Source organism: Lepisosteus oculatus, chromosome 25 (genome assembly GCF_040954835.1).
Source record: "Lepisosteus oculatus isolate fLepOcu1 chromosome 25, fLepOcu1.hap2, whole genome shotgun sequence".
In the NCBI taxonomy this organism is placed as follows: Eukaryota; Metazoa; Chordata; class Actinopteri; order Semionotiformes; family Lepisosteidae; genus Lepisosteus; species Lepisosteus oculatus.
Genome location: NC_090720.1, coordinates 4,388,474 through 4,412,417, shown reverse-complemented (window position 1 = coordinate 4,412,417; position 23,944 = coordinate 4,388,474). Strand labels below are relative to the sequence as shown.

At 36.0% G+C, this 23,944-nt stretch overlaps 1 protein-coding gene across 4 annotated transcripts in view; it reads left to right on the top strand.

The window, feature by feature from the left end:
* Positions 1 to 1,357: 1,357 nt before the first annotated feature.
* The window catches only part of LOC107075574 (MORN repeat-containing protein 1), a 165,296-nt gene continuing 142,709 nt past the window's right edge, over positions 1,358 to 23,944 (top strand). For all 4 annotated transcript variants that reach the window (XR_011183659.1, XR_001477079.2, XM_015337156.2 and 1 more), the window contains exons 1-10: positions 1,358 to 1,464; positions 1,597 to 1,668; positions 2,046 to 2,144; positions 2,820 to 2,930; positions 3,062 to 3,152; positions 3,946 to 4,033; positions 12,590 to 12,686; positions 15,537 to 15,647; positions 16,544 to 16,670; positions 17,251 to 17,444. Coding sequence is in view for 2 of the 4 variants with exons in the window: in XM_015337156.2 (XP_015192642.1) it covers positions 1,392 to 1,464; positions 1,597 to 1,668; positions 2,046 to 2,144; positions 2,820 to 2,930; positions 3,062 to 3,152; positions 3,946 to 4,033; positions 12,590 to 12,686; positions 15,537 to 15,647; positions 16,544 to 16,670; positions 17,251 to 17,444 (1,063 nt within the window). In the remaining 2 variants the exon portion in view is untranslated. The remainder of the gene's footprint in view (positions 1,465 to 1,596; positions 1,669 to 2,045; positions 2,145 to 2,819; positions 2,931 to 3,061; positions 3,153 to 3,945; positions 4,034 to 12,589; positions 12,687 to 15,536; positions 15,648 to 16,543; positions 16,671 to 17,250; positions 17,445 to 23,944) is intronic.

The window sequence follows — 23,944 nt, the reverse complement described above, 5'->3', positions numbered from 1 at the left end:
AACATCTAAAAAAAGTCTTCAGTCCCAACCATAAATCCATATATACATATACACTATATACAGAGACAAAGGGGAAAACAGAATAGTAGGACTACTTAAAGTCAGTAGGAAAAACAGGTTAGTTTCTTCATTGGTAGATGGGCCATATGGCCTCCTCTTGGAGGTACTACTTCTTAATAATTTAAAGCATTGATCTACATTGTGATCCAGACTCAGAACTACTGAAGTTTGCAGAGAATAATCAGTAAAGTAACTTCAGAAAGACAGAATAAATACCTGACAGCTGACATTTAATGTAGACCTGTACTGGACATTTCATAAATATAACAAAAACAAACTATTAATATAAAGTGAGAAGCATCAAGTTTGAAGAGACTACGTTTGGATGCAAATGAAATATTAAGATATCTACTGTAGTGAAGAGTTTTAGAATGCGCTAGTTAGACCTAAATATGAATATTTTATACAGTTTTGGTCATGTCACAAAAAAGATCTTGTTTCTCTGTAACTAATTCAGAGAAGAGCAACAGGATATATTCTGAGCCTTAAAAGATTACGTTACTCTCAGATTAAAATAACTGATTCTTCTCAGTCTTGAAATGAGAAAACCTCAAGGAGATTTAATTTAAGTATTCAAAATCCTCAAAGGGATTGACAGACAATTCACTTCAAAATTAACAGTGAAACAAACAACAGTACTCAAGTGTAATCTAAGATGAAATGCATTTAAAATACAGAACGTCAGACACTTTTTTACACAAAGGATTGAGGGAGTCTGGAATGAGCTACTCAGCCATGTCGAGGAAGCTGATTCCCTGATTTATTTTGAAAAGCACTTGGCTGATCAGATCAATTAGCCACAAGTAACCAGATGAGTGAGATGGGGCTGAATTATAGTTGACACTTTGTTCTTAAGCTAGACATACGTCTTAGGCTAACAAAGAATAGGGATTCTAAAAATAATGTCGTATGTATTTCTAATTTTAAAATGTGATATTTTAGTTATGTAGAAAACAAGGTAACAATTCCTCAACACCGTACGTGCGCACTGCACTACCGCTCTTGATTTGGGCGTGTTGTCATTCCAACTGAGCTGTTATTCATTAGTGCTAATGAATCCCTTTAATTGATCTAATTTGCTCGTTTACAGTATACGTACTTTTGCACTCCGTTAAAAAAAAATACCATACTTCATACTTCAGAGGTGCAATTGATTACATGTCGGGAGCGCACTTGGACGAGTACAGTTCTGAAACTAAGAATTTGAAACAGGGTTGAAATTAATTGCAAATCGCATTCAGCCAGGAAAATGAAATCAGAACACCTGCCTAGCTCACCTGACTCCCCCACCGCCCCCTTTCCGTTGCTAAGGACTCTGTGCAGAGAGGAAGATGGCTGCCTCCCAGAAACAGCAGAGAAACTCCCAGTACTACGTTGGAGAAGTGAAAAGCCTCCTTCGAGACGGTGCGTATTAAAACTTTGCATGATCCTTGTAGTTTATGATGCTTATTTAAAAGTCCATGGTTTCATAATGAAGTTAAAATATTGGTCATGGGCTGCGGGTTTGAATTTTGCACTTTGTCTTCTTGTTCTTAGGATACGGTTTGTACGTTTACCCGAACAGTTTCTTTCGTTACGAGGGACAATGGAAATTGGGGAAAAAACATGGTATGTGTTTGTTTGATTGTTTTTTTATTTTACTCTATCCCACTACGCACCATCTTACTGTTGTTGAATACAATCCTATGTAAACTATCCAAAACTGAACTTTCATGTCAAGATATATTGCAGAAGGAAGATCAGCATCCAGTGCTAGGATGACCAATGTGTACTACTGTAGGTTATCCTTGTGGTTTTATGATATACGAAATTATTTAAATTGTTGAACGAGTAATGTTGATTTCCATTTAATATATGTTAAAGCTGTTTGGGGATTTAAACGCAACCGCTTTAGTATAATGAAACGCAGGTAATGCACCCGCTGAGTGCGTGAGTTGACGATTTGTTTCACTAGACGCGCTTCACGCAAAGTTTAATTGTTGCAGGTCATGGAAAACTGGTGATGAAAGATGGAAGTTATTACGAGGGCGAGTTTGTCAATGGAGAAATAGAAGGGAATGGGTTGAGATATTGGGCTTGCTCAGGTGAGTTTTACACTTTACTTGCAGATGTTTTTTTAAACAAACTAGGTATTATTATTAAGAAATAATTCAATCAGGGGAAGCTCTACAGAGGGAGGTGCTTCACTTTCTTGCCCATATTCAGATATCTAATAAATGATATCACCGTTTGCGTTGCCCTTTTGAACCTCTCTGAGCCTCCAAATGCTTTAAAGCTTCGTGTTGTATTGGCTTTCAAACGACATCTTATAGAAATCATTGTGTGCCTAACTGGATTTGCATTCAGCTTGTCAATGCCGTTGGAAATAGAACTCAAGCTGGTTATATCTATAGTGAGGTGATGTAACGGCAATATTTCAGTATGAGATTGCTGCATGTTTTGGCATATTAAACAAAAATAAACAAGCGCTCACGTGTCTTAGTAAAAAACATTTTTTTTTTTACAGGTGCTGATAATTTTACTTGCCTAGGAGTACTAGTGATACAGATCGCACAGGGAATTTAACCTGTGAAAATCACAACTTAAATAAGTTTAAAATGTATACATTACATTATACATAAAATGGGTAAATCTGCACTTTTTAACTTATATGCTACTGCATGAGCATTGCACTTACAAACTGTTACAGACAGAATCATTAAGGGTTCATTTAATTAGAATGTGTTTTGGTCTGTGTAACTTTATTTTTTTTCCATTAGGTAATACCTACTCAGGGCAGTTTAACTCTGGAGAGCTGCATGGGTATGGGGTGATGCAGTATGGCACTGGTGAAAGGTTTGAAGGGGAGTTTTCCTTTGGATTAAGAGAAGGTATATTTAATTAGAAATATAAGATTCACTGTAGATATAACATTGATTTTTCCCATTTATTTCTGAATCCGGAGCAAGAATAAAAAAGAATAATGCTTATCTGTATGTATTTCTTTTATTCTACTGTATAGGACATGGGTTTCTTGTAGACAAGGAAGGTCAAATCTATGAAGGTTCTTTTCACAAAAATAAGAAACACGGGGAAGGACAAATGACTTACAGGTAAAACTGCTAAAAAATGTAAATGTGTTTGGATGCGATGTGGAAGCTTGGGTACTGTATATACAGAATGTTATGTCCCCGTGCGTGTCTGTGTTTTTTTTTTTCCACTTCCTTCAGGTAACGCCCCCCATTGGTCCATCACTATGCCGTCACTGTAGTTGTGACATCATCAGTCAACTCCTGGCCAATCGGCAACCAGACCTCAAGTTTAAATACCTGAAGAAGTTTTGACTCCCTTAGCTCTGGCTCAACTTACAACGTGTATTGCTTGACCTTTCGCTTGTTTTGTTAGCTTTGGCTTTTTTGTTGTTTTTGCTTGTGCTTGTATTGCTGTGGTCGCGCTTGTTATTCGTCGTTTCCTTTTTTTTTACCTTGCTTGTTCTCATTTGTTACCCTATTCCTTGCTTGTGTATTTTCTTCGGTATTACCTGTTTTCCCATAATCGTGCAAATGGTTCACTTGTGTCGTGTTATTGTTAACTGTGAATTTGTTGTACACTTAGGGGAAAATATGAGTATTGTACCTTGTTGTTAATAAGCTTCCATAATGACATGATTTGTTTTTTTATGTTGTTTTTTGAGTGGGTGTTGCAAAATACTAATGTTCCACTTTTTTAGATTAAAGAATGAAAAGCATAAGACAGGGGATAAACTGCAGGTTACTGCTTAGTTTAGTTTTATTTAATGTGTAGTGTCTGATATACTGTAAGCTCTGGTGATGATGAATAAAATAAAAAAGAAACATCTGTGCTGTGGCATCCTAAAGTAAGATTTGTATATTTTGTGCTTTGCAGAAATGGGGATCAGTATGAAGGAGACTGGATTCTTGACCAAAGACAAGGTCATGGAGTGATGCACTTTGCAGATGGATCAATCTATGAGGTATTTGAAGATATTTTATTGACCAGTTTATTTTTTTTCTAGCCACCTGCACTCTGGCTGGTGGTGCAAATTTGTGGAGTGCAGTTGGGTTAGGGTGGGTGTTCGTCAGCAAGGGACTTCTGGGCATTTGGTGATATAGTGGATCCTGTGATGAACAGGGCTCACACAGTCTTGCAGGTGTGTTGGAGACATGCCACTCCTCCAAGAGAGGCTACCTCTCCTGTAGGGTGTTGTGAATCTTGGACCATGTGTTGTGGAGTATGCTGATGGGTCCTCCTTGTTCTTCACTTGGTGTATAGGAGTTGTAGTCAATGAGTCTTGATTACCAATTCCAAAGTGAGTGAATATATGATGGCATCTTTCATTTTTATTTAAATATCTCTATTAATTTCTAAAAAGTAGAAATAGCATTTGTGAAGTTAATTTATTCATGACAAGTTTTCTCCACTCTGTGGTTGACATTAAATGTTGTCAGTTCTCTATTTAGGTCTAAGATGTGATTAGCTGGTGATGCACAAGTGTTTTGGAAAAAATAAATACATCCCGTTGATCCATCATTATGTTCAGGTAATTAACTAAGGCCTTTGGTCAGTATGTCTTTAACGTGCCTCAGGTCTGTCTTGTTTGTTTTACAGGGTGAGGCATAGTTTCCATCTGTTTAAGAATAGTGCAGTCAAAGTGGGTTTACAAAATGCTTTATAAAACATTTAATTTTTATTGGCCGTTTTTTAAAATGCAAGGAACAGGTTTAATGTTTAAAGGCAAAGGAAAGAAACATGATTCAGCAGTGGAGCCTTCTACACACCTGAAGAAGTCTCCATAGCCGAAACATCTGTTTCTTTTCTTTAACTTTCAGCATAACAAAATCCCGGTTGTGAAGCTTAAATTTCCTATAATTCTCAATGGGAAGAATTACACAAGCTTCCTATTTAGTCTTCACCGAAGTTTGAAGTCTAGGTATTCTTATGAGTCTTATTTATTCAGGCAACAAGCTTACCCTGTTCTGAAGTGACTTGCAAAATAGCAACAACAAGTAACAATGTTAGGTTTTTAAGGATTTATATGTAAGCTATAGAAAATGGTGGTGTTTAAACTGATTCATTGAGTGTCTCAAGCTTGTTTTGATGTGAAATTCCTGTTTAAAAGTTCATTTAAAGCAACCTGAGAATGTACAAATAAAGACATCTCTATTAGCTGTTGAAACCCCTGTTCAGCACTTTATTCTGAAATTAAGTAGCTTAGTAAATGTGCTCTTTTATATTGTCATGCAATTTAAAGCTCTACTTAGAATTATTATTATTATTATTATTATTATTATTATTATTATTATTATTAACCAATGCCAGCATCTAACAGCAAAAGTGAATCTTTTCCCAGATTCATCAGTTGTTCAACACAGTGGTCTACCACTGGATGTCAGTGTTACATTATGGTTGACTGCATCCAAAGTAAAACTGTGGAGTTTGCTTTTTCGTGTAGTGTACTGCGGACTGTTAACTGGGAGCTTCTTGTTAAAAAATAAGAATCTGTTTTTCAGTCAGATGGGTAACTCTATCAAGGCCTTTGAACTTGTCTTATCTGCCTTGGTGTGGAGAAAATACCTAATTTCATTTTTCCATTTTTAACAGGCATACATTTATAGCTGCTTTTTAATAGAAAGCAATGCATTATTCCATCTTGTACTTTAGATATTTTAGCCCCTTCACACAGATTAGCGGTTTAGCATCCCTTTTTCTTCCAAAGACTGATTTTCTTTGTACAGTAGGTGTAGAAGGGTAAACTGAGCAACATTCTAAGCTTCAACCTGCGCTGCACAGTGCAGCCTTAACCATAAATGTGTCGCACGGTAGCTGTGATGCATCTCTTAAGTTTATTAACGAAAGCTGTACTTAATAGTCAGTATGGTTTTAAATATCTCTGGAAAAGGGCAGTATGTCATAAATATTTAAGCATACAAAAAAACATCAGTGCATATTTAAAGTGCTGCTTTTCTAAATAATTCCTCAGGAGTGTGGCACTCATCCGAGACATTCAGCAGCCTCACTGCATGATGAAGAGAATTGACCAGTCAAATGAAAGGGGAACTGTAGGAATGCTAGATTGTACAAGCCCAGAGTGGGCTTTGGGTTGGACACCAGGCTTAACAGCCTTCTCTTTCTGACAGTCGTGTGGGATCTTTAATGAGAAAGTAGTCAGGACCTTGGTATGGTACTGTATTTCATCTGAAGAATAGCACCAAGTACAGCATGGTATCTCCGGTCATTAGGGGCATTGGTTTGTGTTCTAGAAGAAAGCACCACCTCCTGGTCCTTCATATCCCTTGCAGCAGCAGTGTGATCTCTGTTTTGAGGACCTCAGAACAGTACAAAAGATCCATAGCAATAGTTTGGTTAAAAACTGCTTTTCAGTTCATTGTCACCACTGCACTAAAGACATTGTCTTATCTCAGTTCATAGTGAAGGCATACTGTATATGGAATGTGTGTAGTGCGATGGTTCTGATATAAAAACAAATATGAAATCTAAATTGTTAAAAACTAAGTAAAGTTTTAGCCCAATGAATATTTTTGGTCACTGTATAAAATTTTCAGGAGAAAGTGTGCTACACTAGATTTGCTGACATCTGTGGAAAGTCTTTAATTCACTGATGTCTTTGTATGAGTTGTAAGAGGAAGTGACCCATATGCCCTGTGACAATTAAGTTTCTTAATTGAAAATTCAATACTTAGTAGCATCACGATCTTAATTACATAAGTGATACTCGATTGAAATCACTTGCTAATAAAGCTCTATTCCTCTATTAAATGCTGCCAGAATGTGAAGACGCTCTTGGTAATAAAGCATTCTTGTAGATATCACTGTATCCCACAAATCAAATGCACAAAATGTGGTTGCAAAACAAGAGTTTTGCTACAGTGCTTTTACAAATCTAAGTTCCTGATTAAAATATGTGTTCAAGCCATTTGTAGCTTATGTAGCAAAAAACACATTTATTTTAACAATTTCTTTCATTTTTCCTTGAGACCATTAGCACCACAGGGCAAAATAAAAGTTAAACTCTCAATGTCAATCCTATCATACAGTACTTCTGTTTCAAAGCTACAGTATACCTTTCTAGATCTGTAAAAAGGAAAGGAGTTTTAGTTCAGATATGTTATACAGCACTGAATGAGTACAAATAAAAAGAATGGATTCCCCTCCTTCATGCAGAGGTTCGTTCATTTCTTAACTGTGCAAGGCCAGCCCTTCTATTCCTGTGCATACTTGGTATGCAGAGCCCTGACACATTGATTCTGCATCGGCAGTGAGGTGTGAATTCATGGTTTCTGAGTGCTGGAGAGCAGCCCAGTGTAGGCATGTATTGATTGACTGAACTACCAGCTTCCCCTTTTCAGCAGAGAATACCTATCGTACTGTACAGCCCTACCTGAGGTTTGCACTATGCAGAAGGATTGGAGAACTAAATCAATGTGTCCTTGGCTGAGTGCAGGAAGCAGTGGGTTTAGCATGTGAGCCATACTACAAGGGATTAAAAACAAGAACTTCAATTTTTACCTTACTGTAGTTTTAAAAGTATAGTGGTTTTGCTTTTGTCATTTCCTCTTAAGTGTTTGTCTAGCAAAAAAGGTATTTTGCAGTTGCACTGTCTGAGACTTGAATTTGAAATACCCGCCATCCTTTGTCATATCAAGGAAGGGTAGAATATTACAAAATCATTAATGTATGCTGTTGGTTTTATACATTCCACTTGAATATTATTTCTAATCAATTTATATACAGCCCTGGCAAAATATGACAGGGTGGTCTGTTCAGTAGGAGAGACCTATCCTGTTCACATTAGTGGTATTGACCCAGCATGAGACATCTCCCATTATTTCAGATTGTAAAGTGGTAGGTGACCAGGTGCTGTCCTCTGTGTGTTGTGCCAGGGGCAGAAGGGTGGTTGAATGCACTATGCTTATGGAAGGATTGTTCATTGCCTAAGACGGCAGCAGACCTGGCTAATGACAGACAGCTTCAAGAGTTCACACTCAGTGCCTGGCAGATGAAATAAACTGCCAAAATGAAGCACCATTCAGGATACAAAAAACTCCTGAATCAAAGTGATAGATGAGTTTTCCAACTTGAGAAGACTCCTGAATGATCCTCTAGATACACAAGCATCTGTGAACAGCAAATGGAATTGATATCCGCATATAATTGTACAGTATGTGCTGTAAGTTACAAGTTGTGACGTTTCTGTATGTTGGTGGACTATTAATGTCGGAGCAATGTTCGTTTGCAACATGGGTAGAGAGCAAGATGTTTGAATTAGAGCTTAGATTCTATAGGTTTATGTTTACCATGTGTGTAACCTGAAAACAAGTATATTCTTGGCATTCAGTTTTCTAAATCTTACTTTACTTTCCAAAGCTTTGGGTTAGGATGAGCCTTTAATGTTATAGAATCACACAAATGTACTGATTTGTAATTTATTTTACAATGATATTTGTAAAATAGGAATGCTGTTAAATGCTGGCATTACCCTCAGAAGACTTGTTAATGGAATTTGTTTTATCATCAATTCTCTTTAATCTTTAAATGCAATGATGGATTTTTTACCAATTTCAAACTGACTGATAAATGGCAAAGCCTAATTTTGAAGCAAGATGAATATTGGGGTTGTACTTACAGTATGTGTTGTAATTGGTTTAGTCTCTTGTATTTCAAGGTTCATATATCAGTCAAATGTTAGTTTTGAACTGTTGCCTTTTTTCCAAAAATCTCAATTTTATTAATGGAAGGATTTACAAGATTTTTCTATATTGGTCTTCTTTCCGATATCTTTATAGTTTGAGTGTTGAGTATAACAGCATGTATTAGCACACATAATTTTATAAGCCATTATGTAAAGTCCTTCTTTTTGTATACCCAGCACGTTTGTATTTAAATATATATAGTGCATTAATCTCACTCAGCTAGAATGAAAGATGAAATCTTATTACAAATGATCTCCTGTCAGAAGATTGTGAGAGCGACTGATTGCTTTCCTGCAATATAATTTTATATTTTATTTAGATTAATATAAAATTATATAGCAGCCTTGAGACATTTAATAATTGCCTAATAGCAGGCCCACCTCAGCCCCACGGTGTCGTGATGCAGAGTATTTAAACAGCAGTAGACATTATTAGCAAGACGAGACGAGTGACCGCTCTGTGTTCCTGCAGTGATTGATGTCGTCTGCCTGCGGCGTCAGTGTCTATAACAAGACCTGTCTTCCATTGCATGCAAGTCCCTTATCGTTTTGACAGCAGAAGGGTTTACCTTTTATTGAGTCAAAGGTTTTTTTTCCTCTCCTGTGCTGTCCAAAAAGAGGTACAGATTTGACTGCAGTGTCTTTTCACTTTAACTGCAGAGCAGGTTCTGTACAGCAGTAACATCACTTCACATTGCCCTTGTGTTCAGTGAACTTGAAGCCTGGTGGAGAATGACTGGCCTCTAAAAGCAAGGCACGCACTGGTCTTTGTTCACTACTACAGTTTGAAGACATAAAATGACCCCCCCCCCCCCCCCTTCCATCTATCTTGGAATCCATCAAACCCTTTTTAGAAGGGTGTGCATTAAACCAGGAGAATTTGGAGATGTGGCTTAGAATTGCAGCAATCCTTAATGATCCCATTCAGAATACATGATGCAAAAAAGAAAAAACGGAGTTGTTGCCATATCTGATCTTATCAATACCATTTTTCTCTATGGTTCAAGAAAGCTGTGTCTTGAAGGGGATGCATGTGTTTGTGTATGCAGATGTACAGAAATTGTGTAATTCAATTACACTTTGACAAGGTTTGATCACATGTATTTGAATGTATGATCTCTAGCCCATCCAATTTTATTTTCTATTTAGTTCAGATTCACAGTTTCTGTTATTAGTGGTGATTTCCTGAGGTGCTATAAATGCTTTAAAACTGTCTAGTTGTATACTTTTCCTAGGTCTGTGCCATTTTTTAAATCATTTGAATGTGCCCCTCCTCCTCCAATATCTTCTCCCCAAGTGATGGCCTAGTTTTCAAAAGCAGATTGTGCCCATTCCTCCTAGCACTAGGCCTGCTGATGTGATCAGGATTAGAAATTCAAATTGTCCCTGTCACATCTTTGAAGTATTGGTTGAGGGCTTCAAGTCTGGGACCCCGTGGATATGCAAGCAAAGCCTCTGCATTGATCCAGCTAAATGTGTCTGACTTCTAGATTCGCATTTCAAAGCGATGGCATCACAGCCCTTTGTTGTGCTGCCTTATAACTACACATTCTGAAAGTCATGAATTATGTGCACTAAATCACAAATGGAAAGGGGTCTGTTTTAAGAAAAAATTCTAATAAGTTTTCTTCCAATTAATGTTAGATAATCAGAAAAAAATTGTGATCAAAAAAATTATTTGAGTGAGAAGAATTTACTTTTTTGGGTTCGAAAAGCAGCTATCATTTGATCCCACTATCTGGGTTCCTAATCTGTTTTTCTTCTCTTTTCTCTCCATTAATTGAGACATTGAGTTAGCAGAATAACTGAGGGCTGTTGAGATATGCATTTCTTTATTGATCTTGACCAAGAAGAATCTTTATTGAATGTTATTGATGAGCTCTTTTCAGGTCAGAAGACATGTTTGGATACCTAAATGTATTGATGGAAAAAAAAATCCTTGTGATGTTGTCAGTATGATTACTTTAAGCTTTGATTGTGAATGTCGAAACCTAAATTTCAGCTACTTTAATTGCGATTACTGTCCTATGTTCATAAAATCGCTTTTAATTTTTTTTTCACTCTTGCCATTTGCTATACCCAGGTACTTGTATGAATATATGGGTGGTGCTACAGTGCTCATTGAAGGTTCATTTTCATCTGCTAAGTAGGCTTTTGACTCTTACAATGTTATTCTTGGTAGATTACGGAAGCTGCAGGACAGGTATGTTATAATTTAACAAGACAATGTCTTCCATGCTTTGTCAGTGACTCCAAAGCTCGCTAATGTAAAGACTATAAATTGGACCAGTGATGGAGATCAGCTGGACTCTGAAATGATTTGCATATCTTGAACTTCCATCTAATCCAAAAGCACTCTTGCAAAAGTTAAGGCTTCTTATTTTTTCCAACTAAGTTTAAAATGTCAACAATGACCTGCTACTGGTTAAAAAAACATCAAATCCGAAACTCCTTTCAATTTAAGTGTTTTTATTCGAGGACTTCCAATATGTTTCAGAATCTCTCTTATTCTAGTTTCTCTTTCTCCTTCAGTTTATTCTGTACGTAGTCCAATTGGGGTTGTTTTCAAATAGTTTTCTCAGAACGATATTGATAAAGTAATCTTTGAAGCTATTTTGGACTTCAGGTAGATCCTGACATTCTCATGTAAAAGCACATTCTGCCTCTTGGTCCTTTTATTGCTAATATTGTAAACTCTACATAACTCTCCATTGTAGTGCTTTTTGATCTAATGTTGCAACAACTTTGTCATATTCTTAAGAAATCCAACTTCTTGATCCAGTTTGTAGTGGAAGTTGGCTAGAGACGTTTAAACATGGTTTTTGCAGCTTCATCTTACTCAAGGTTTTGTATTTAGTCCTCTGTTGTTCAGAGAGTATCGTTAGCTGCAAATTACATTTTTTTCATACCCTACAAAGTTCTCCATGATCACGATATTCTATGTTTCTTGGAGCAATGGTACATACTCCATGTGTTCTGGTATGATCTTTGAGATCTACTGTACAAATGCTGACTCTGGTTGAAACAGAAAGGCTGCCTGAAATCGGATGGATCTACAGCTTTTTGCTATTAAGTTCCCCGTCCTACAGTATTTGATATTTGACTAAAATGCTGAGTTTTTAAGTCAAAGTAGAAAACCTTTCTATTTGAACATGCTTTTACTCACTGTAGATTTTTTTCCCCCTATATGCAGTGTTTTACGTTTGTCTGTGCATGCTCAAAGATGCTTCACCAGGAAGAGCACTATACACTGTATAAATAAACTTGATTTGAATTGGCTTGACTTGTTAAAGCTGATGGTGATGAAAGTTTTCTTCAAAAATGTTTTTGAGACTAGATAACCACTAACTAAAATTCCTGCACGCCACCTGAAGAATAAATGGAGAGGAGGCATACTCTTCTAATTTAGGAGCCATTTCTTCTGTAGGAGAATGCCAAATCTGAAACAAAATAGAAAACAAGTGCATAAGAACTGAGTCTGTTTCCCTTTTCCCATTTGATTTAAAACCTTGAAAGAACTAGAGCTGCATAATGTTTTACTGCTGCTGAAAACCCCAGTGTAATCTGATAAATGCTTCTGAGCTGGGTGATTTTACCAGAATGTTGTTTTGTACAATTAGCCTTCATAACTGAAGGTCAAAATTGGCAATGCCAAGACCTTTACAAGCATTAATCATTTCTAATAAATAATGAAGTGCATTATGATGATATACTCCATTATCATATTGCAACTGTATATACTAAAAATAGGGAAAAAAACTTTAACTATCTCCTTAACATTTTTCTCAGCCAGTAACTGTGGTCTTGAATTCTTTCCAGGGACAATGGAGAAACAATCTTTTTAATGGTCAGGGGACAATGATTCACTGCTCTGGTGTCATCTATGAAGGCTTGTGGACAAGTGGGCAGCCTGCTGGTGAGTACCGTTTGATTCCAAAGACTTATTAGCAGCAAGAGACAGGGGTCCCACCCTGCTGAGTCTCTCTTAATTGATATTGCCTGTCTGCTGGCCCTGATATTTTTAACAGCCTTTCATTTGCTCCATACATGGAACTTATCGTCATAGCAACAGCTGAGAATGCAATAGTTCACATCTGTAGGAACAGTTAAATTGAGGAGAAAGAAAGCTAGCACCTGTGGCTACTATTACAGACAGTTGACTACTGTTTTTGTAATGTTTATTAACATTAATGCTTTTTTTGTATGACCTGACTGTATAGCCATAATGACTTAATTCCTTTTCTGAAGCCTATATTTTAGTGTAATTTTGAGTTTCTTTACCTCCTTTTTGTAGAAAATCTAAATCTACTTGAGTATTTTCTCCAATGCAACATAATTAAGGCTTTAATCCTTACCTGTATAATCAGTGAATGTTGTTTTGTTTGATGCAATAGTTAATCTGTGCACAGGCATAATTCTAATTTGGTTAATACAATAAATGAGGTGTGGGGTTTGACATCTGTGATTATAGGTTGTAATAAAAAACGATATCATCCTATAATGATACATCTGCTCTAGTTTTACATTACAGAGTATTGACTGTATTGTACTTTCTCTTTTGGTGGAAAGTAGTTTCTGCCTTTTTCTTTTTTTGTTGCTTTGATTTTCTTTTAAGTCTTAATTTCTCCTTTCTATTTTAATCAGTACAAAAACAATTAAATGACTACCCTTAATTCACTTTAGCCTCTTTAAAGGTGTGTTGTTATATATAACCACAAATTACTACAAAGGAATGTGGCTTATTTTTTTCCTGATCTCGAAGATAGCACTCTTTTTACAGGTTTCTAGTATTTGTTCAGGACCGCGTGAATGTCTCTGCAGAGATTATGAAGACTGAAATGAAATCTAGAGTAACTGAATATAGAGTTCTGTGGTCCTGTTTTGATTTAAAATGTTAGCAGTCTGTCCCTTTGTTTGTCTCCATGGCTCCCATGTCTTTGGACACTCGGGTTCACGTCGTCACTGAACTGGACCCCTTCAGTCTGTTATGGATGACTTAAGGTGTGACTGCATTCTAATGGGACTGCTACAGGGAATTTACACAGACAGGATATGATCATTTTCAACAAGCCTTTTCAATCTTCAGCAATGTTCTTCAACTAGACCTGACATTGATTTAGACTTCCTGTGAATGAAGCATCCATTTACATTGTATGCATATAGCAAATAGTACTTGTTAACTGTGAACTGTTGGGTATTTTTATTTCCTTTCTTAATTTGTGTGGATGTTTGGAAGTTAAGCTCTTGTTTCTTGAGACAGTCCTGTTTTTTTTCTTCATGTTCTGTTAAGTATTTCTAACAGTGTTAAATTCATGTACACATAAGGGTATGCCAAATGTATTACTAAAGTTTGCAGATTATTCTGTTAGGGTACAGTTTCACATGTTTGATAGAAACTACATTCCTAAGCAGTCCAGAAAGCAAATGGATAAATCTAATCGCTTACATGCATAGTAAGATACAAGGTTTCGTAGTTTAATTTGGAAGCCCTGACTATGTAGTCTGTATGTGTTACACTGATAATTCTACCAAATTATTCATTACAGGAAAAGCATGAACTTTTTACAGATAGTTATTTCCTTTTAAGAAAAACATAAATATATTTATTGCATAATAATGCTGGAAGTCATAGGTTACTATTGAAAACCGAATTAGCACTGTGTAAATGTTAAGTGCTTCCTTGGTACGTTAAGAAATACAAGAGATTTAACTGTTGCAAGAACATGTTTACTATTACATGTAATTGATAAATGTAAAACTATATAGTCCTAAACCCTGATATTGCCCTAATAGTCTACACATTTTAAACTTTGAAGAATAAGAGTCTTTCCCCAGCCATTAATACTAAAAATGAAGCATTTTGGTTCAGCCCAGAAGGCCACATTGGAATATATAGTACACCAATATTAAACTGTCTGTAACATAATTGGTAGTTTTTGCCACAAGTCTTTTGTATTTCTTTTGTGAAGAGATTATAAAGATGCAAATGTATCAGGGTAGAGATTAACAGCAGCTGAAATTAAATTTAAGAATATATATGCAGTGATTATAATATGCTGGGAAAAGCCATGAAATAATCCGTTTAAAAGAGGCCACTCATCCATCAGTTTAACTGTTATAACTGCCATTAAGATTATTCTGTGTTTTGGGCTTGGGAAGTAGGGAAATGTGGTGTTGTAATGCACTGGCTTTTGATTTCATCTGTCAAGATTACTATCTGCATCAATTTGATCTGAGTGAAGGGGAATGACAAATGGTAATTCTAATAAATTATATAATCTTTAGTTATCTTTGAAGTGTTGAGCCATGGTCTACATTTATTTTGTCACAGTTTATTCAGAGTTAGATGGGAATCGGTTTATAAGATCTGCCTCTTCGGAATGCAGCAGTCATGAGGCATTCTTATCGGCCAGATTGTTGATTTAACCTTTTTTTTAATTAATTAATTTTTAATTTAAAATGTAGTTAAGACGTTTAATGGTCCGGAATTCTACTTGTTAGCGACAGATTCAAGGATTGCAGTGCACTTGTATACTACAGTACGTCTTCATTCTCAGTGCAACACCCAGGAAAGCAATAAGATTTCCTAAATTTAAATTGGCACAGTGGAATTGAATTCCACTTTCCATGCACTGCATTTCATCAGTACGTTAGAATTGGTTGAAAGCATATTTTAAACACTTTTTTGCTCTTCTCTTAAAATGCATCTGGTATAATTGGTACAGCACGTGAATCATGCTTGTTCAACACTTTTAATATGCTGCAGGTGGTGCATCTAAGATTGTAATTGAAGGAGGAGATATGCTTGAAGTGTTCCAGAGATCACCTTTTACTCTTGAAGTACAACTTCAAAATGAAGAGGAGGAAATAATTACAGGTAAGTTCTTGAACAGAACCGTTGCATCACATGGGGGAAAATGCAACTGGCAAAATAGGATGTTCTTACGGTCTTGTACAGTGGTTTAGTAAATCCAGAGGTTAACTCAAATTTAGCTTTCAAGATTGTAGACGTTAACCAAGGACTTAATCAAGTTAAGATATTTTGTCTGCTCTGTTTACAGCGAGGTGATTGAAGAAGTGTAGGGCAAATGTGAACTTGGCAAAGTATTTATGGGCTCTTTATTATCACCTGCACTTCATCGAAATAGCAAAATTGCAGGACGACATTCAGATTTTTGGGGAATACAGTAGTTTATTTGGTTAGATTAGTCTTTAAACCTTTTTAAAGAAGTTTTTTGGATTATAAGGAATTGTCTAAATGCAAATCATTATCTGGGCCTTTTAAGTATCTTGTATCCAACAGTATTATTGTGAGTTCTTCATACTAAATTTTAAATTCAACAAGGAAAGTTAAATTACATGTCAATTTTATACTGTTTTTAATGTAATTTTTCTAACCGTAGTTTTTTAACATGGTAGTTAAATATGGTACCTTTTGTAAGCAGTTGTGTGTCTCGGAAAGATCGAAAACATCCCGCATTCTTTCTTAATTGCACTGCACACAGTCGTACTCCTGTTATTTAATTAATGCCCCCCGTTTGTTCTGAAACGTTTTGTTTTGTACTGTATGAATTCTGCAACTCAACAAGGCTTAGTATTTTAGAGAAGAGAAGGCACTAGAGGCATAGTGACTGAGGATGTGTTTGTAATTTATATGTACAGTTCAATGACAAAACATTGGGATGTATCTAGGGTTTAATGTTGATTCACCTAGGTACTACAATAAAAAAGAGCTCTATTTTTCTTTATTTATACCTCCTCTCTGTTTGCAAGGTGAGAATGGTCGCGTTTTGCAGATTTGGGCTGGTGTTCGCAAAGAGGAAGTCCCTCCCACCTCTTCCTGCACCACACTATTAAAGCTGATTGAAGACATAGAAGAGAAACCTGTTCTAACACCATTGTAAGTAAGCAGAGTAGTCTTTTGGATTGATATTGATATCGATCGATTTGATTCCAAGAACCTGAGATTTAAGACATAAGCTTGAAGTTTCTTCATAATCATGTATCTTGATTGAAATTATGGTTGCATGTAAAATGGTCTCAAATGCCTAAATACTTTTAAAAGTTCCTTTTCATGTTGAGGCAAAGATTGTATTGTTCTATATAGTTCCAAAACAAAACAGTGAATGAAGATGACCCCAACTCCAAACAAACGTCATTCAGTTTCCTTATAAAGGGGTAATGGAAAATAGGTGTGTATGCAATGAGTACTATACATCTTAGTCTGCAGCTTGTGTAGTTTCTTTAGTCTGAAGGGAATACTACCCCTTATTATGTATAAGCAGCTTTGATAGACTGATTGAGCACAGTTTAATTTAGAAGTTCAGCCTTCACATTCTGCTATTAAAAATAAGTAATAGGTGGCAGGAGGCAGTGAGCTTATGTATTATGGGACATAAGGGAGGTTAGATTTCTGGCTATGAGCTTATCAGAATTGCTCAAGATACTGAAATGTCAGTTTTCCCTTGCCTTATGCACAGCGGGTTTGAGTGTATTAGCTACCCTTTGATGGAGCGAGTCTTTGAAAGCGATGACTCCAGAGGCTCAGCCCCCCTTGCTGTGGCTAAATCCGGATTTGTGCAGACGGACTCGCCAATCCCTGAGGGGGAATCGCAGTCTGGAAGTGGATCAGACACCGTGGCACTCGGAGGGGGTACCCCTAGCTACCTGGATGGTGAGTGCAGATAATCACAGTGCTGATTTGTCATGCCCATCTGTTTAAACTTTTTTTTTTCTCTTCTGTCTGTGTTGATATCATCCCAAACCCAACAGACTGAAAACTAAGTGTGTGCTAAATTCTAAAGCTGAGCCGGTTACACCTTTTTAAAAGAGTTATTTCAAAAGAATATTGTTTGCTCTCACTGTCTGTTTTTAAATTCTTAATTTTTTGGTTTAATTTAATTGATAAAATATACAAATATCAATTACAGTTTATGTAATTGGCAATTTGTGCTTTACATACTCCTATCTTCCACTGATGTGCTAATGTGTTGGTGCTTCAACACGCACAGTAAGATTGAGTTTAAGAGCAAGAGAGTCTTTAACATATAGCAAGAACTAAAATATTTAGAAATCTTGAAAATATTTACAATTTGGTTTGTCCATTTTGACCACTAATCTATTTTTATTCAAAATAGTTTGTAACTCTGGGTCTTTCCAGTTATTAAACCTAAAACATGTTAAAGCAAAGTGTTGCATACTGCTACATGCAAAGCTTTGGTTTTTGGTTATTGTTTTCAATACCTTTGGAATGTGGCTTTTAAAAGTTAGTCTTATGCATTCTGTAGGAATAGCAAATCACTTTCAAAAGGATGTTTTATTTGTGAATAATATGGAAAGGAAAGTAGAAAGGAATTAGTTTTGCTAAGAATTTACAACATAAACAATTCCAATTCACCATTCCAATATCCAAACAGTGAATAATTTTTATTTTAACCAATTTAACTCTGCATTTATTTTTACATAGCCTTGAGTTATAATGTCAGTATCAAATGTGACTAAAGATGGGTCACAAGCTACAATGTTTCCATTAAGAGTTCTTTAAGGGTATGAATCTCTTATAAAAGTGAAAAGAAGTCCAGCATTGGGAGAAATGAATCAAATATGATTTAAAAAAATGAATGGATTTGAATAGCATGGTTGTCATTAGTTTTTCCAGTTAATTTGTACCATTATTGTAAATACTGAATAACTTGGTCATATCATCAAATGATACATTCGCACCACTGCTTTTTAATTGGTTTATATCTTTTCACCAAGGCCTTTGTTTCCCTCAGTTATTGATTCAGGAAGGCCCTTAGTTTGACCCAACAAGTTGCAATCATACTTGTTTGGCAATGAAACATATTTACTAATACAGCAACTTTTCTCATGCTTAATGTGATACCATGAGATGTTCATAAGTGTTTTGAATGATATGAGTGATTAAGATTATTGAAGGCTCCACAGGAAATGAATCTGTGAATGTTAAGCTGATGTTTTTTTTTAACAACAAACATCTCCAGCATACATAAGTGACCCTTGCTTTTCTCATTTCCTTGCTTGATTTGATACAGTTTTTTTTCTGCAGCACCATCATTTTTATGAATAGCTTAATTTCAACTTTTGCTAGTGTTCTAAAATGGGGCTTAGATGACAATTGATTAAATTAGGTATTGAGCTGGCCTAATCAAGCACAACACTAGACCACCTATGTTATGACTTGTTATACAGAGCTCTCCAAAAGTATTGGGACAGCGAAGTCAAAACAGTTTAGCAGTTTGTGCTTGTGATCATGAGATTAAGATGAATAAGTAATATACAGTATAATGTCAATTTCTTTTGGGGTAATTACATTTGGTGACATTAGAACAAAAACATACTTTGTGATCACCCCAGTGATTTTAAATGACCATACAAATTGGACACATTCATTTTACACAAATTTCAGCTCGCAGAAGTATTTTGTTTGATTTACTACATGAAACCAGCAATCCACTGATGTCCTTAAGCTCGGAATATTTTGCTGCAGCCACTTCCCTGGGTCCCACGGGGTTTATTCCCTGTTTCTGAAGTGTTCTGACTTTTTTAGCATGTAAAGTACACACTCTATTTGGATTTAAATCAAGAGATTGACTTAGCCAGTCTGGGGCTTTTTTGCTTTCCTCTCCTGATGAATTCCGTGGCTGCATTGCTCACATGTTTTGAGTCATTGATATGCTGCATAGTAAAGTGTCACCCAATAAGCATTAATTCTTTTTGTTCAACATACTGTAAGTAGACAAATTGTTTCATCCTTCAATAAGGATGGGTCCGACAGCTCCATAAGGGGTCATGCGTGCTCAGGCCATGACAAAATGCTCAGTGTTTCACAGAGGTGGTAGTGTCTTGGGAACATCTGCAGTGCCTTTTACCACACATTTACCTCTTCCATCACTGTGGTAAGGTTTATTATCATGGCCTCGTCTGTCCATCTAAAGCTCACCTGGCTTGTTTTCGTGCTTGCAAGCGAATTCTAACCTGGGTTTTCTGTTCTTGGTGCTGATGAGGTCTTTACATCATATGATGCAGCCTGCGTCATTCTGTTGTCCATCTTTTGTGAAATGAGCATTTTGATACCTTCACCCCTGCACCTGCATTAAGGGTCATAATGATTTCCCTGGCATTTGTTTGGGGTTTTCTGTTATCCCTCTGACTGGTAATTATTCTTGTGGTTTCTTCTTTAGTCTATTGCAGATGTTTAGTTTTGGTATGTCCAATTTTTGTGCTTTGGTTCCAATCTGATCTTTCTCTCATCTTTCTGCTTCCAAATTCTATTTAATGAGAAAGTATTTCACTTTTGTTTAGACTTTTGACTATGGACTCCAAACACTGAAGTCAAAGCAAGACAGGTTGATAGGAGGTTCACAACTCTGTGCCTAATTACCCAACAATAAACACCTGGTCAACAAGGGACACCTGTCAGCAATTTCTCCTTCAAAATGAAGAGGTTCAACACTATCATTTTGTTTAATTCGCAGTAGACCTGAATTGACTTTATTAAAAATGAAAGACTTAATTGTCCTTCATTCTTTTTTCCCCATAATTAATGATTATTTAGAGTTAACAATGAGAGTTCCAATTAAGATTTCACTGTCCAAGTATATTTGGAGGAACCTGTAATTTAGCTGGACATTTTTGCTACTTGTTTGTGTAAATCTATGGACAATCAACCTTGAAGAGATTTGTCAGTGATATTTAATTAATATTTATCAGGCTTACCTGGTAAATAACAGTTTGAAAATGAGATGTTAATACTTTTGTGTGTATTTGATTGTCTAGTCTGTAATGATAGTTTATATGGTTCTGCTGTCCAGAGTACTGTCATGATTACCTAGTTGCCTATAGTAAATGTAAATACTGATCAGTATGAATTTGTTGGACACATTTAAAACAAAACTATTGCTAAGATTATATTCATACGGCTCCTTGAGCACCAGTCAGACCATATCTTCATGCACTCCTGATTTTTAGGCCTGTTGCAGTCTTTTATTTTCTAGTGCACATTGTTTAAATATCACAGAATTGTCAAGGAGAGCAGCTGTGCATCATCCTACTGTACCCATTTGCCCTTTTCTTATATTTAACGGCAAAGAAGTATGTCTGTAGTATAACTCGAAACCAATGCAATGTACTGAGATGTCATGTACTGTATACCACTTATGACATGTATACCACAAATAACGTTTGGGTTAAGAAGTGAGATGCTGGAATTGGAGTAATTGCATTTCTAACATATCCTCATTTCTTATTGCGTTGCTGTGCTTCGTTAATAAAGTCTGGGTTCAAACTTCACTGAAAAAGTTGTTTTGCACACAAACTTTTGTTAATTTAAATATTTCATTTTTGCTCCATTATTCTAACAAGATCTTTCCCTTTTAGACCAGTATGTTACCTGTAGAAATGAGTGGTGAAAGCATGTTACTGCTTGGAAGCAGGGTGAGCAACAATCCAATTTAAGAAATAAAAATGGTGGGGTTGATTCAGTCAACATGGAATACCTCCAGGTCTCAAAGGTTTTTATTGTAAACCACCTTGAGGATTCATAATCTTCTGTATCTGTCTCTTAAATCACTTGTAAATATGACTGCACAGCAGTATTTTTTTTAAAATTTCAATCCCTTAGTCAAAAGAAGACCTTCCAGAGAAGAAAGCTCAAGTTTACAAAGGACTTTTCTTGCCTGAAGCCATTTGTAACACACAAAAATCCAATAGGCAATCCATAAATCATGAAAGGATATGATTAAAAGATGTTGTTGGCAGAATCTGTGAATTAATAATACATGTGTATTGAAGATCCATCTCATCAGGAAGACCTCTGAGGGTTTGGTGAGCAGGTACATGGAGAAGCTTTGGACTTAAGAGTCTGGAAGAAGGGCCAAGGGTATTGCAGAACTCCGAAGCTGTTAAGAAAGCACTGACTGTGTTCTCCCCTGGTGTTTCCTCTCACAGAACATCCTGCAGATTCTGAGAGATCCAGTTTTCATTTTAACGTATCGCTGGAGAATTCCTTAACTGAGCAGAAGTTTCATACACTGCACAAAGCTGTCGAGTGGGCAACCTTCATTTTCCTTGCAGTGTGAGGTGTGGAGTAGGAGTGTCTGGGCGCACGGAGGATGTTTTTTTATTGGAAAGTATGATTTTTAACTACCGAGACAGCATACATAAAGAGTGTTTTTTCAGAATGTTGATGAAGATACTTTTTGACTATTTTACAGTACATATGTGAAAGCAGTAGAAGTATATACTACTCTTAACCAAAAAATGCATACGATCTACTGATTGATTTGTTAATCACAGGAAGGAAGTGCTTTAAACCAACTGCTGTTTACACACTAATTGGTAGAAATGACCTCAAGTGTTCCATAAATCATTCACTAAAGGTTGAGTGTAGTTCAGATCCAATCTTAATATTAATTTTCTCACTCGGAATACACGCTGATTGAATCAGTGTATAGCATGCTTAACTTGTGTAAAGGAGTTGTAAAGAGGTTATTTGCATGTCCATTATGTTTATAATATATTTTCTATATAACAAACAACAGTTACATACTGAAATATCATATTATGTAATGCATACACATTTTTCAAAATCAGTTTAGCAGCCTTGGATCAGATGGCATCTGTTTCAGATTTTGTATTTATTTCTGAAATCTTAGAAAGCAGTGCATGATTTCTCAAAGAATCATTATCATGAAATGATATACAGTATAATGCTTAAATGACCTTACGGTTTGAGAATTATCAATTTATATTGTTAATTTTATTAGAGATGATTGAGACAATTGTGACCTCTAATGAACCTATATCATAAACAAGTAGTTTTGTTTACCATGATTAGAAGCAGTCCTAGACTTCCTCACCAAACTAGCATAAGATGCTCTTGAATAAGTGATAATTTAGGTGTTAGACAACTGACACGATTTTCTATGGAAAGGATCATTTTTTAAAGGCTAAAATAACTTCACACATGTATGCTATATGGATGCCAGGTTCTGGTGACAAATGTATATACAAGTACTCAGTGTAAGCCCTTGCTCATGTTAAATAAGGGAGATGGACAGATCTAATTGTAATCAATATCATCAATCTAATCTAAATACCAATTACCTGCTGTCAGATTAAAGTCACTTAATCCTGAATCCCCACCAAGCTAGTTTGCAGAACCTTGCCGTGTCAGACTGTTATCATGTTTGAAACGATTACCTCAACAGGATGCAGTCTGATAAATATTTCATATTGGTCTCCATTAAAGAAAAATAAGCACTTCACCTAGAAAGATGAAAGCAGCAGCATTCTTGTTGTCTGCCAAGTTAACGATCGCATACTTAGAGGAGATCTATCACATTCTATGTGGGCAAGTTGTCACGCCTCCGGAAATTATGCCAAACGTAGCCTGTTACTTTAAGATTTTTTTTTTAATGCAACAGTAGTGTAATATATTGTATTTCTCGGTTATCTTTTTGTTTTGGTTTTCTACCAACTCCCTTTCTCCGTTTCGTATTTTTAACCTTTGGGTAATCCACAGGTAACTTGAAATACATTTCTTTGCAAGTCTGCCTTGACTTGCCCTTCACTACAGGAGAGGCAGCTGAAAAGATTCTAAGGCACTTGGTTTGAAGTAAGGAAAGATGTTCACTGAGCAAGAACAACTTGCTGCTTGGGTCTATAGCAGTGTAAGAAGAAGTAGTGGTGTTTTGGAACATAAATTCCCAGTGTTTTTATTTATTTATGAGAAGATCTTTTAGATCCATCTCTAGTTTTCATGTGCAAATACTTAGTTACTTCTAGCACCAAAACAGAAGTTTATTCATTTTGATTCTGTTTTTTTCTAAAAGGAGCTAATTTAAACTGGAAGGTAATGGGAAATACAGGGTGTGAAGCTTTCGAGTTACTTGTAACAGGATAAGATGTGTAAGCTGTAATTCTCTTACATTTCTGTCATCTCTTCATTATGACTGCAAAACTCCACTGTTGTGGCTCTAGTTGCTCAGTTCTTGCTACATTTGAGATCCAAGCCTGTTTAAAATCCTTGCCTAAATCCTGTTTTCAGATTGGATTCACACCTATGTATGACTATAGAGTAATGAAAAAGGGTTTTTATCCTTATGATCATGTATAGTGGTACAATGTTTTTACTGTAGTTTGATCGTGGAT